At 42.8% G+C, this 15,222-nt stretch overlaps 1 protein-coding gene across 3 annotated transcripts in view; it reads right to left on the bottom strand.

Moving 5' to 3' along the window:
• Nucleotides 1–14,565, bottom strand: part of dot1l (DOT1-like histone H3K79 methyltransferase) — a 38,018-nt gene extending 23,453 nt beyond the window's left edge. For all 3 annotated transcript variants that reach the window (XM_080770837.1, XM_080770838.1, XM_080770839.1), the window contains exons 1-10: nucleotides 14,207–14,565; nucleotides 4,303–4,346; nucleotides 4,064–4,138; nucleotides 3,719–3,782; nucleotides 3,303–3,531; nucleotides 2,998–3,092; nucleotides 2,825–2,887; nucleotides 1,855–1,910; nucleotides 793–872; nucleotides 32–100 (exon numbers count right to left, since the gene is read on the bottom strand). In XM_080770837.1, the coding sequence (XP_080626963.1) occupies nucleotides 32–100; nucleotides 793–872; nucleotides 1,855–1,910; nucleotides 2,825–2,887; nucleotides 2,998–3,092; nucleotides 3,303–3,531; nucleotides 3,719–3,782; nucleotides 4,064–4,138; nucleotides 4,303–4,346; nucleotides 14,207–14,287 (856 nt within the window). In that variant the 5' untranslated portion in view covers nucleotides 14,288–14,565. The remainder of the gene's footprint in view (nucleotides 1–31; nucleotides 101–792; nucleotides 873–1,854; nucleotides 1,911–2,824; nucleotides 2,888–2,997; nucleotides 3,093–3,302; nucleotides 3,532–3,718; nucleotides 3,783–4,063; nucleotides 4,139–4,302; nucleotides 4,347–14,206) is intronic.
• Between the last annotated feature and the right edge of the window lie 657 nt (nucleotides 14,566–15,222).

The following is a 15,222-nucleotide window of genomic DNA, read 5'->3' as shown; positions in this document are numbered from 1 at the left end:
GGTTTAAAAAAAACACTCCCAGGATACATACCGCTCAAGTTTCTTATATTTATTCTAAAATTTTGCGGTGCAAATGGTTTCGAGGACACAATTTTTCCACCTGAAAAAGAAAACACAAAAAAAAAACACTTTTCAATAATATTGTCAATTTTTAACATTGTATACTGGATATGAAGATATGCATTTACTTGGCACTCTACCTGATGCAAATAATGATCAATAACAAGCTCCTATAAATACAATAATCAATAGACCCATTAATCATTCTGTCATGTTTGGTTTGCAACTGGGGGTGGGCAGCAAGAGAGGTTACTTGAGTTGGTCACAAGGCTGCTACGGTCAAAGATCAAGTGCCCCATGTTGACACAGCTGGCATTGGCTATCATCAGCCACTCTCTCTGTTTTAATCTCTAATAAGAACAGCTGAAAAAATAAGCCTTTTAAATAAGTCCAGGCGTCACTCCCAACACCAGCAATACAATACATTTGGGTGTCTCCCACACAGAGCAAATGGTCTGGCTGGTGTTAAAAAGGCCATTAGTTACAACCAGTTAATACTCTTGTCTTCCACACTTTGATCAGTGCGTCACTAAAGTAGAGTTAAATGGCCCACAAATTGGAGTTTCTTCAGTGTAAATCAGGAGATGGAAGTGTAGAGTCCAATTTACCGTCTCTGCAGACAACATTAACAGAAAGCTAAGCTAATCAACAGCATAGCACTCTGGGGGAGATCAGTAATGGATTCCAGTCGTTGCCAAAGAGCAATGTGTTGGTTGGTGTCAAGTTACCAACCTTCCTTCATGTTAGCAAAACGCTCCTTCAGCTGGTGATCCACCTCTGGACCGAAGGCAAAGTTATTTACAAAAATAACACTGGAGGACAGAGAAGGGAGAAGACGGGGGGGAAATTAGGTTGGATTGGGGATGGGGACATTTAAACAGAATGATGTGGGTAAAATGTCTTGCTCTGTGAAAAGTAGGGACAAGTTTTAGCTTTCTGAGATCACATTCTTTTTTTTAAGATATTTTTATTTAGACAAATGCCATACATGTCTTTTTTTCACAGCAAAATAAAATACAATGACAGGATCTTAAAGGAAGGGTAAGTGATATTATTTTGTTAAAATAAGTGTTAAAAAGCTCTATATTGTGATAGTACTCATTACTATAGACCCAAGTTTATTCAGTAACAGGAGTCTTCATGTCTCTCCAGCTTTTTATTTAAAAAGCATTTTCAGGTCGGGATACCAATTTTATCCAATCAGGACAGAGAACGCAGTCAGGATACAGATTAAACAAGTGGAATTGGAAGTGAAGACACAAATAAACGAACAGACAAAATTGGAACTGGAACACTATAAAAAGAAAGCTCACGAATGGCTACTCTCTCCAGATGGCTGAAATGTTGTCACCTACCTGAAATTGTATCTGTTTATTAAAGAGCTGGAGAGATTTAACCTTTTGTTAAGCAAATACTATCACTTACCCTACCTCTAAATAACCTCAGATCACTGTGATCGTATGGCATAGTAGACTTTTTTAGAAGGAAGAAAAGGAAGTATGACAAAAGATAATGCTTATAACTTTTATGCCCATGTATTTTATTAAGAGACATCATTAGCACTGTGGTGTCCAGAGGGAAGGATAAACTACATTTCAATGTTTCTAAATAGTTTCTGGTGACTAGAAAGTCACAGAGACCGCCGCGATTTGACATCCCACGTTTCCCACAATGCTGTATCCCTTTTTTTTGTTTCTCAGATGCTTTCCACCACTGCATAGCCACTGGTTTTCCAGTCCAAGAAGCAACTGTGTCTTTCAGTGTATGTATTTGGGACTTGCTGTGCTACTCCACCTTGTGTTGGCTATCCGTTCTTTCCATTCTTCTGACAAAAAGTCACCCCGCTCCAGCTGAAACAATATTAGGAGCAAGTGAGCTACACTGGTACACAAACACCTGCGTGCTGAGAGAGCACAGCTACTATATTGAACACATGACGCGTGTCCCTATTCTGAGGGCGAACGTTCAGCGGAAATAGCCAATCTACAAGCTTGTAATGTGTCGCAAAGAGATTTAGTGTCGAGAGAAATGCTAGAAAACCTAGTAGGCCTATAGAGCTCTGGAGGACCGCCCATGGTGCCTCCGGCCTGGCCGGGCAATCTCTGTCGCTGCACTAGCCTATTCAGCAGGGAGCAGAACTGATCTGAGAGCAGATCTGTCGCTGCACTAGCCTATTCAGCAGGGAGCAGAACTTATCTGAGAGCAGATCTGTCGCTGCACTAGCCTATTCAGCAGGGAGCAGAACTGATCTGAGAGCAGATCTGTCGCTGCACTAGCCTATTCAGCAGGGAGCAGAACTGAAGGAATAGCATCTTCTACCAGCCTGGTGAATCTTTACATTGTCAGCTGAAATTAAGTAGCTGGGACCATATACATGGAAGGAAATGACAATGACTAAATTCTTGGGAACAAAAAAATAAAAAAGGAAATTAAAAAGCAAACCATATTTCAATTTGTGTAGCAATGTGTTTATTTTAGCCCACATCTCTAGAGGGGCTCATGAATGGTCATTAATCAAGAACGAAAATGGTTGCTCTGGGGGCCTGTAGTCAGCAATATGTTCTTACTTTCCTTTTGAAAGTCTTTTATCCACATGAATCCTAGTATCCCTCCCTATTTAGGGGAGAAAATAGCAGATCTACAAGCTTGCAGATTGGTGAATTGTGGTCTTGGAAGGAGAAAAGGAGAGCTATAAGACAGCAACGGGGGACATCGGTCAACTAAGAGTTGACACTGTCAGGGAACACTGTTAGATCAAACGTACCGTGTACTCTCCGTGCTTCTTCCCATACCATTTCATCCACTTCTTAAACTCTTTATCCATGGACTGAAAGAGAGACAATACTCAACATCAGTCATTTACGAAGAAGGAGAATTTTAGAGTTCACTGAACACAACACAATCTCAAGTGCTTTTGTGTCAGGGATGTTTATTTACCTCTGCATAGGTAGCTGGAATGTCTGCTTTCTCCACACCATAGTAGTGTCTACAGTTGGTTGCTGCAGCGACCTGCAGCACTACCTGCCCCACTCCTGTATGAAAAAAGAGGGGGAAAAATGATTTGTAGGACAAACCTCCTTGGGACAAGACACAGAGACAGACGGCAGGCGGGCTGACAGACAGACATCAAGGCACTGAATTAAAGACTTCAAGGCACTGAATTCATTAAAGTTATTCACTTCCTGAGTCTGGTCAAAAAGCACTGTGCTGCTCACTCATAGCTGGCGATCAAAAAAACTAACCACTGCCAAGGTCCACAAAGGTGTCGTCATCTTTCATCTCCATCTCGTCAATGATCTGAGCCACCAAGTCGAAGGAGGTCTCTCCGTACACTTCCGGGGAGAAGGGTTCATAGTTGTTGAGTTTCTCAGGGTCAGTCACCGAGTGGTTGTACACCTGCTGCAGGATGTGCCTCAGCAGCCCATTGGATGGACGTTTGTTCAGCTTCATTGGCTGCGTGGTCCCCTTCCACTGGAACATGGACAGACATACACATTTGGACATATGCAGATTTGACCTCTTCCAACAGTACAGTAAATCTGTTCACACTTAGACACACACACACAAACACACACACACACACACACACACACACACACACACACACACACACACACACACACACACACACTTAGGAGTGTCACAGTAATGGACTCACCAGTTGGTGGATACTGTCAATGGCTCTGTTGTATTTGTCACAAAGTCTCTGCATACTCTCAAAACTGTGAGAACACACCAAAGTAGGAACATAATTTAACCTTGTGGCAATGTATTGTACAATACTAATTGCAAAGTGACTATTTAATACTTAAAAAAACAAATATATAGAGAAGGGCCAGAACTGCAAACAGTTCAACACATACCACAATGGTATTCATAGCTCAATAAGTATCTCATGTGAACATTTGTATTCCTTTGCATGCTTTTACTTTGAGCTCAAACATCCACAGTTGCAGTAGAAAATCCCACTGCTGAAGGTACAGTACTTGCACCCTTGTCTCACCTCTTGGTGTCATAGTCAATGAGTACGTAGTTTTCCATGGCCAGCTTGAGGTCTGGGATCTCCTCACACACCCACCTACAACATACACATAAAAGCTGTTAAAAAAAAAACATCCAGATGCATACCTACCCCCCACACACACACACACACACACACACACACACACACACACACACACACACACACACACACCTAGAGTGTACAGTATATTCATGGATTAGAGAAGGAAAGCCACATACCGGATGGTCTCGATGATTTCATGAGCAGCATCATGGTGTTTATCCTAGAAACAGAGAGCGACAAACAAACTTTATTTTAATTAGCCAAAATGGGCAGCTTTGTCATGTCCTTTATGTGTACAATCCCATTTGACGTTTAGAACTAGAACTACATAATTGGCAAAGAACATCATTGATTGTGAATGACAATGTATGTGTAATTTACATACAAATGTGAGGGACAATTTTTTTTAAAGGAGCATTCAGTGATTTGGAAAAAACCCCGGTAACCAGATCTATGCACATGCACACGCTCTACAGTTGGGGGACACGCAACAGGCCAACAGCACACACACACCGAGGCCCGCCCCCTCTTGATCATGATTGGTGGAAGGCCCCTCTCTATCCTGATTGGATGAAGGCTGGGCCACCTAGCCAAAAACAAAACCTATGGTTTTTTGACCCCCAGGGGTTAACTGGGGACAGGGACTCCAGGGAGGAACTCCTTATATGGTCAGCACACTCTATAGTATGGAGGATTATCACAACAAAACAAAAAAAGTGATATTTGAATTAAGTGAATATACCTTTAAAGCAAAATGTATCTCTCACACTTGTGCCAGTGATCACCCTCCTTTGTGCCAATTTTGGCACCAGTGCCAAAGGTTGCCTAGCCCTGCTGTAGAGCAAAGTCTTAACCCATTCTGACCGGGCACCCATTTTGGTGTTAGCATCATGTTATGCTTTACCTATTGAAAAATAGCAGATCTACAAGCTCATATCGCGCCACCGAGTGGCGCGATACGAGCTTGTAGGTCTGCTATTTTTGAAAAATTCGAAGAACGACTGACATTTTTAGAATCTGATCTCAGGTCAGAATGGGTTAATCAGACCAGTGTGTGTCCAGTGGAAACCTCGCATGAATCTGATCTCAGGTCAGAATGGGTTAAACAACATCTGACATACTGTATGCAGCAAACAGAAAACAACACTCTATGAAGTGCTGTATAATTATTTTTCACATTCTCTGGGTAGCACAAAGAGGCAGCCAGACAATGTTTCTAGAAAAATACAAATCTCCTGCCAGTGACAACAGGCCAGGTCAACATTCTAGACAGGCTGTATAATACCATCAGATGAGGTCAGTAATGCCCAGCAGTCACCATTAAATGAATTTGTTCAGAACGGCAAGCTGACAAGGCTCGTGTAACACAGGCAACAACAAAAACAGCACTGAGCATTATGTTTGATTCAACTTCTCACTGCTAAACACACAACCCTTCAGTCACTATCAATGGGACATGTTTAATGCAATGTTTAGGCCATCGAGGAACGGCAAGAGACTCTGGATTAGGCATTCTCAATGGGCTCAACTGCCATGGGCTATTTCCAAAGAGCTGTCATTATCTGCAATAATAACAAATAGTATAGACCAGGGGTGCCCACACATTTTTGACTTGAGAGCTACTTTCAAAATGACAAGATCTACCTACCGAAAAAAGAACATTATACCATTGCTGAAAATAGTTTAAATATGGAATAGCGGCGCTGGTGTTACATACAAGTCAAATGCACTTGGAACAGAGAAATGGAATAGTTAGGTAGTATTTTGTATTTAATCTGTAACGCTACTGATGTTTGTGCACAGCAACACTCTTGAAAACAAAGTATTGCTTTGTGGGTTTGAGCTGACCTTTTTGATCAATGAATCAAGTCACCTTAATTCAAGTGGCAAGATGCCAAATAAATATATTTTTTAGGGGCATGTCATGTAATCTACCTGCACAGCCCTTGTGATCTACTGGTATCACAATCTACCTTTTGGGCACCCCTGGTATAGACAGACATAGCATCTACCTGACCAGATTCATACAACAATTCAACTAGAGAGGGGGGGATCCTTGGAACACGGCCAGGCTGGGTGGACAACCCAGGGCTGTGTCAGTTACAGGTTGCAGCGGGAAGGATGCTGACAGAAGTCCTTATGTGAAAGTGCTTTTGGAGGTAGGTCTACATACCATCTGCTCTACAGAGAACTGTCAACATGTGATTGGGAATCACATGTTGACAGAGTGACAGAGTGGTCAAAGTTGAACGAAAGTTGGTCTATAATGGTAGATATAGGTCAACAATACGAATTACGCTAGTTTTGTAGATTGGTTTGTTTTTAATGTGTGGCCCCCAGTGACCCTGGAATCGACTTGATATTCCCCCAAACAGGAGCAGCACTCCTCGGCCAGTCATTTAATACCTTTGCAACTGCGATATTTATGGTAAGCATTTCATACAGCTTCATGTCCAAAAATTCGAACCAACCCTTTAAGCGTAAATGGGCTCTGGGGGCGGATGCTTGCAAGTGAGGGCAAGCTTCCGCATTGGTGCCAAGGAACGTAATATTAAAAATGAAGGGACACGAGTCATGTGACTGGACGCCGCTATGACACTCCATATAACTCTATGGGCTCCAATGAATTCAGCCTTTGTCAGCCTTCTGATTGGTCCCTGACTGACTAACCAGCAGGCTCTTTCTGCCTTGTTCCACCTTGTTTAGAACACCTTGTGCTAGAACATTTTTGGAAAAAACTAAAAACAAACATGATAATTACCCAGTCACCATGCTGCACCTGCTGTGATGTTCCTTTTTACTGACACCATAACAATTGAGTGCACTGAATATCAATACGAAGCAACTGAAATAACAAATAACACCTTATTTCAATGGTAGTGGATGGAGAGAAGGGATTTTTGTCAACCACAAAACGTCAACCAATGGGTGCGAAGAGAGGCACAATCACAGGCAGGACTTGACAAAGGGTGAATTGCAGCTGCAAATGAGGCATCTACCTTTCTATGTCTATGGTTGTGTCATTATCTTGAAGTGGTCTTTTATAGCACCACCATGAAGCCAATTAAACAACATGTGAGGTGAAGGGTTCTTTCTTGACTGTGCATATCAAGTTTCATGCAAGTTGGTCCAGCGTTGTGACCAAGATTAGCTATACACAGACACGACGTACAGGGGCAAACATTTACCGTAATCTCTTCCTAGTCGTCTGCCCTTAATATGATGACATTCGGTCACTGAAACGGCTTACAAAAGGACCAGCACTATCCTAGAACAGCTAGACAGTCATAGATCCCTCAGGTTTCTCTTTATCTGTCAGGCTAATTTTCATTTACATGCGAGACAGCTATCTATAGTTGCTCATGGTAGCTGGAGATGCTAAACCGTGGCCACTCCCTGGGAGACACAGCAGGGCTCTGGTCACACCCAGAGCAGAGCCTGTTGCCCGAGATGACCCACTGACACACTTTCAGGCAGCACACTGCCAAGGACAGCCTTTCTCAATGGGGGAAAGAAAAGCAGGAGATAAGATGAATAAGAAAGGGATATGGGTATTGGGTAGAAGGGTTTTTTGAAGCGGAGGGAGAAATTGAAACGGAGATGTTTGAAGCCCTGCACCACACCGACCACAGCTAAGAGCTCACTGACATCTTCCCGCTCAATATCGCGTGCCACTATGTCATACACTATGTCATACAGGTGCTCATAGTCACCTTGTGAACATTAACAAGCCAATGTAGTTTGACTCTTGGCAAAGTGAGTGAGTTACTACTGTACTGTGAAGGGTAAATGCTGTACAGGTAGGTGTGTGTACTGTACAGTAGCTAGTTGGTGGCAACAAATACTGTTTTTCTGAGTAGAGGGTGCGGTACGGTCTACCGGTGTGCGTGGGAGTGTGTGTGCACGAGTGTGAGTGAAAATGTTTCAGTTCATGGTGAGACTACGGGATGTTGAGGGGGCGGGGAGACTCGTTCATGCCTCTCACACAAAGACACCACACAGCAACACCGAAGACGTGCTGCTGCTAAAAATAAACACAGTCTGAGTGTGCGAGTGTGAGAGAGGGACGGAAACAGAAAGCGTATAGAGACTCTCTCCACTCCCCTGAACTGTGGGCAGGACTGATGTGTTCATGCCGTCATCTCTGTGGCGTGACAGACGAGTGAGTGTAGGAGAATGACTTAAACCCCTCTACTACGCTGCTACGCAATCCTCCATCAGCCCACAAGAACATAATGACTAAAGCCCCCCCCCCCACCCCCCTGCACTGCACATGGAGACGGGGCAGGTTAACTAACTTGCATCATAAGTTGCATCATCAGACAGTGTAGAAAAACACATTCCTCGAAAGTCATGATACGTTTCTTTTGCACTGCTTTTGCTGTCAAAAGGGATGTAATGGTACGACAGTTCACAGTACAGTATCTTTTATAGCAAAAGGCCGATGCACACCCCTGAAGGCTGGTGACGGGTGCGTAAGGGGAATAGTATAGAGCATATTAAAAAGGGTATCTTTGAAAAACAAAGAAAAGGTCACGCACACTGTCAGACACTTGCCAAAATGTTGCTCTTTATTAGGTCGACGTTTGGGTCGATTGGACCTTCATCAGGACTGTCCTGATGAAGGTCCAATCGACCCAAACGTCAGACACTTTTGGCAAGTGTCTGACAGTGTGCGGGACCTTTTCTTTGTTTTTCAAAGATACCCTTTTTAACAGTACAGTATCTGAAATACCGCAGCATATACTATTTGACAGTATTCACCCCTCCCCCTTTCAATTGAATGTGTAAGGTTAGAAAGATATTGCTTTATTGAACTGGCATGTGTGTGCATACCTGTGTGTGTCTGTATTTAACTTAAGGCTGGGCAATTTGGGGCAATATATTATATTTGATGTCATAATATGAGACTAGATATTGTCTGGGACGGGTACGACAATCGTATTATTGATATATGGCATACGTCTTGTTTTTCATCGTTTTAATCACTTAAGCCTTATTCTATACTATCAAACGTGGCATATCTTAACGTATACCTTTAACATCCCTACATCAGAGTCGAAGATGCTGTTGAGACAAGAGAACAACTGTTCGATAAATGTACTGCCCAGCTATTTGCTAGTTGAGATTTGGGGCAAGTTGCCGGTCAGAAGGCAGTGAGGTGTTGAGATGTGCCGTGCCTGTGCATGCACACATTGCACAGTGCCACAGACATTATGTAGAAATGCCTTGACGTCATGCCCATCCGTTTCACCATGACAGATAAGACATTAGGGATGGGTGTTTGCTAGTGCTGCCGTAATTGTCCCAAAATTGGATTCGGATATTCGTTTTAAAAACCCACGTGGATTCGAGCAATTCGACCCATTCGGATTTCGAATTTAATTCGAGCCAATCGGATTTTTTAATAATTATATTTACACCAATACAACCTGAGACATAACATTTAAGATCGCATTGCTGGCGCAACTCTCTCTCTCCGCGCATTGGTGCGCAAAACTGAGATGGAACGGAACGCATACATTCTCCCTTCTCCAGTAAAACATTTTTCTTAAATGAGCAATCCTACCACACAGCCTTATCAAAACGAGGCACGGAGGCAGTGTTAATTCTGCTGCATTATTATTATCTGTGGACTGTGCGTCTGCTGCCGAGTGCCGACGTTATGAAACTTTTTAGCTGGATAGCGCCTGCGCTCCGCTGTTATGCTCAAATGAGTGACCCTAAAGAATTCTGAGGCAACACGGCTGGAGACGAGGCAGCCAATCAGAACTGCGCTGCGCTGCGCTGTATAGTCTGTGTTTAGGAAATGATTTATTCTTCAATGTATGCCGTTGTCGGCGTGTCGCGTGGCAAATATAACTAATCTACAAGCTCACAAGTCACAACGCTTACCCATGGCACCGAAAACTAATAATAATAATAAATAAAAAAATATTTTTTATTATTATTTTTAATTCGAACCTTAATTTTATATATTCGGTTATTAATTATTTTTTTTGATTCGAATCTATATTCGGATATAGAATATTCGTTGGCAGCACTAGTGTTTGCCAATTGTTTTGTAAAGATGGGCGTGTTTCCGCCACAGTTATCCGTGATTAACTAACCATAGCACAGTGTGTGTGTAGTGTCATATTTAGCACTCGCCTTTCGACCGCAAGGTCGTGAGTTTGAACCCGGGCACCGACAACTCGGCATATGAGGAGAACAGCTTGATGTGGTGCAGTAGGTACTGGGAGCTGATGGTAGATGTTGGGCTCCACCTCAGCAATCCATCTCTAGCACATTGAAACGGGGATAGACTCCTGCACCCTGGCCGATATACAGTAGACAATAAGCCTCTCTGACTTACTTACAATTCAGTTAAATCTAGTCTGAGAAATGCAGATGATCACTTTGGTAAAGACAATCATGCATGCTACACTGCTCAATATTATAAATTAACTGACATAATTTATAACCAACCACTCCTATAGACAGCTGTGTGTGTGTGTGTGTGTGTGTGTGTGTGTGTGTGTGTGTGTGTGTGTGTGTGTGTGTGTGTGTGTGTGTGTACTGTGTGTGTGTGTGTTTCCGAGCACGGAAGTAGCATATTGTTGTCACCACCAAGTTAGTGTCACTGTTGCAGCCTAACACACAGACAGAGGCCAGGAAGGAGAGCTTGAACAGTACAGTACAGTACAGTACAGTACTACTCACTTCAGATGAGTCTGATTTTCATTTTCATTTTAAAGGTGTAATGAAATTCACACTTCTAGACCAAATAAATTGTTTAATTACTTCCTGAAAAGTGAAAACGAAAGTGTGCTGCGTGATGACGTGTCGAGGCCCACATCAATAAAAGCCAATAAAAATGAAGCTCACCAGTTTGATTCCCATTGCTTCATTGTCCTCCAACACAGCTGGTTTTGATTAATAGGTTTTATAGGTTGTGTATACGGTAGGTTAGAAATAATCCCTTTGCTCCACGTCTCTGTCACTTTGTTTACAAACGACTGCACACCTTTAAGAATTTCATGCAAACTATTCTAAACGGTGAACGCTCTTTCATCACAAATAAACAGGTTGTATAAGGCTAGCTGTTGTATAATACATTAAAAACACTGACTATACTAAACCAGTCCTCCTGTGCATACTGCATACAATGCTAACAATTGTTTTCAATTCAATTCAATTCAATTCAATTCAATTCAATTCAAAGGGCTTTTCACACCATTGCTTAACACTGACACTTCAAAAGACATGATTGATACTAAGGGCTGTATTTTGCGTGTCTTAAGTACCAGGTCTTATTCCCTAACTTGAGTAAACTAAAGACCTGGAGGCGTGGTCAATGCTCTTTGGCCACTCAGAATAGCCAAATGGCATTGACCACGCCTCCAGGTCTTTAGTTTACTCAAGTTAGGGAATAAGACCTTGTACTTAAGACACGCAAAATACAGCCCTAAATGTTTTACTACAGTGATGGTGTGTAAATATGAATGACAGACCAGAGTCACACACCATACTTAATCAAGCGGTCTTTAAAAGGCATAGCATGGAGTCGTAGATAGTACCCCACACCCAGAACCAGATGAACAAAGAACAGCACAGCAGAAGAGCTAGTCTTCATATGGAAGCATTTACAGATGATTTAGATTTGCAGCTGCGCAGAAGTGTGTGGGGTGTGTGTGTGTGTGTGTGTGTGTATATTCTTTGTTTTAGTGGTTCTTGGTCCTGGACATTGACTTGAAGTAGGACTCGGAGCAGGCATACAATCTGTACACAAACAATCATGGTGTTGTGTTCTCCACATACAGACAACAGTGTGTTTACTCAGTGGGTGCGATAAGAAATCTGCCCACTCCGTAGGACTGGAAAATCTGTAGCAGTGGTTTGCAGTTCAACAAAAAAACACTGATATGACAGCAAGAATGCAAAACCACCATCATATTATTTGTTAAACACGCAGCAACAGAGAGATTTAATTTTAAACCCTATATACTTAGTTGACCGGGATCCCCCGGGGCACTATACTTGGTCCGCTTATATTTTCATTTTCCCTCTACACCAAAACTATTTGCTGAAAATAGCTGATCTACAAGCTCACAACATGTAATCACAATGCAGGTCACAATGGCAGGGAGCTTGTAGATTTAGCTGAATGTTGTTCTCCCACAGATTCAGAATATTAGGGACACTAGAGTTCATGTGGTAGCTGGCTGCGTCTCACATCCTCTGTGGCTTCAATCCCTGCAGAGCCAGCCATATGGACAGGAGATGAGAGAGAAGCGCGAGGAGGAGCGTTTGCCTGGGCAGCCTTTCCCTTTGAACCCCGGAGGAGCAAGCACTCCACATGAACAGTTTCCATATTGCAGAGCTCTGAATGCATGCCTTTCCCAAAATAAGGTCCGTCAGCTGGTTCTAATTCAGCACAAGTCTAGTCCCTGTATAGCTATAGGATGTAGGCCAGTGGTATATTACATTCCAAACTTGGCTCTCCCTACAGTCCAAACATTAGGAAGTGGTTCTGGTCTCTAGATTGCATGGGTAATGGGCTTCTCTTCCTTGAGGGAGGGGCCTCAGAATGCAAGTCTTCTTATCTGTCTCCAGCCTACTAGTGTAAAGGGAGGGTCAGTCAGACAGTCAGTCAGCCAAGGACAAGCGAGAGGCTGATTGCATCAACTGCGGTAATGCTGCTAACTGTTAGCTGAGAAAATGGTTTCGTTTTCCATTGGGAGCAAACAGCAGTCTAGTGCTAGAGTAGGCACAGAGTTATGTTATGAATGAGGCAACAGACGGAAGACCCCACATTAAGAAAAACTGCATTTTCTCACCACTAGCTGGAAGCTGTCTTGCCCACAATCACAGAAAAATACGAGTCTGCGCTGAAACTCACTAAATAGTAAATACCACCAAAGGAACCGCAGAGCCTTTTTGTTACTTTCAGATGGTATTACTACTACAAAGAATCACCCGCTGGCAATTGCATTGACAGCATGTAACTAACTGTCTATCCCCTCTGGTATGGTATTCCATACATAATGAGAGCAATCTGCCTCAGAACATACAGTACATGATTGCAATAGCTAGGCATTTCTATCCCACATCAAAGCAGGGGTTCACTGGATGCACAGTTCAGTCTACCCACACAAAACTGGCCTGCTGTGATCAGAAAGATACTAGGGAATGGGGATGAAAAAGGAAGCATTCATGGAATGCTCTAAAAAGACTCAACACAGTTTTCATTCAGTGAAGCTGACATGCATGCAATGAACCAACTTCAAGGGCCACAAGAACAGTTCAACCAACTTCGCTTTTTAAACATACTCAACCAGTGTTAAAATACTAATTGTGTTTAATCCTCCCGTAGTAGTTTAGCTAGCTGGTCTTTTACTCTTTTCCAAACATATTTGTGGGTACCATGTGATGGTTCAGACTTAAATGACATGGTTATATTTTTATTTGTGCAAAACATTGCATGCAACGACTCCAATACATTCCTACATTCATAATATATCACCAGAACAAAATGTCTAACGGTCTCCAAATCACATTTAGACATTGGCAAGCAGCAACTACCGTAACTAAGCAGAATCTTGTTGCGAAAATGAGTCAAACAAAAAACACCATGGCGTGTGTCACTCACAGGACATCCCCGAGCTCCTCTTCCAGTAGTGACATAATTCGGTATAATGTCATCGTTAATACATTCGGTGATATTTCATCATTGTACAGAGCCTTCAGACTGCATGACAGTGAGCATCTGTGCACGAGTGTGTGCAGACTGTAAACAATAGCTACAAAGTCCAGACAACCACACAGGCAACAACAACAGCTAAGGGTATGTGGCGATTCTGGTGAAGCTTTAAATGTCCGGTCAGTCATCGTGACCAACAGACATAGACATCTTGCAGACCCACACTGTCTGTGTCACCACATCCCGACCCGTATGACCTGCCCGACGACCATGCAGACGTGCTGCTGCCATGGGTCTTAGGCTAGCTACTGTTAGCAGCAATGAGCTAACACAAAAGGTAAAACACAGCCCAAACTCTGAAGTCGTTCACGCTATTAACTTGCTGTGCAAATACTTACGTATATTGGCAGCGGCCACGGGTAGCCTGCGGGTTCGGCTCCAACCGGCGATTTTAGCTTGAGCTCAAGCTTTTCTCCCATTCTACTACACTTTGCTGGAGGCTCGCTTAGCTCCGCTAGCTAAGTCTCCGTTAGCCAACTAGGTTAGCGACCGACCGAGCTGCTACCTTGACATTTTGTAAGAAAGAGGGGAAAAAACCTTTGAAACGTCAAGAAAACCCCAGACCGACGTCGATACTCGTCATCCGGTAAATATGTACACTATATAGTCAAGTATATATGTCTGACTTAATTTTATATACGGATAAAAATGCCTGATCATGTCGACTGGTAATAACAACTCGGCCATATCACCGCCATCTTGCCCGGCGTGAATAAATATGACAAGGGTGGCCACTAGCAAAGAGTAGAGTCTAGAGCCCATAGGCCCAAAGGACGTTTTCGTCGCACTGCAATTGGCTAGCTGGTTGTCTAGCAACCGCAGACAGTAAAACTTTGCTGCCTGAGCCTTATGGTATTCTATTGCAATTTGCACCACCTCTATATGTGTTTCAACTTTCCACAGTCCACACACAATAGCTGATAGATAATATTCGCTTAAAAAATATATATATAAAAATAAAATAAAAGTATAAACATTAAAACCAGACCAACCCTCCATCCTTCCCGGCTATGGGGTGTGATCACTGCGCGCACCACACTGGTGCAGACAGCCTGCTAGAATTGGGTTAACTAACTGGTCATAATTACATAATGACCCATATAATTTTGTCGTTAAAATTATGTTTTTTTTTTCTTCTCACACACACACACACACACACACACACACACACACACACACACACACACACGCGCACACACACACACACACACACACACACACACACACACACACACACACACACACACAGTAATATAATATAATCAACTCTGTCTGCTTCTGCAACTTCCCTGTACAGGATCTCCTCACTGGTCAACAAAAACACCTTGAAGACCCTAACATGAGCCCTTGTACA

This window comes from Protomyctophum bolini, assembly GCF_963924005.1.
Source record: "Protomyctophum bolini genome assembly, chromosome: 8".
Lineage (NCBI taxonomy): Eukaryota > Metazoa > Chordata > Actinopteri > Myctophiformes > Myctophidae > Protomyctophum > Protomyctophum bolini.
This window is presented reverse-complemented; position numbering and strand designations above follow the sequence as displayed.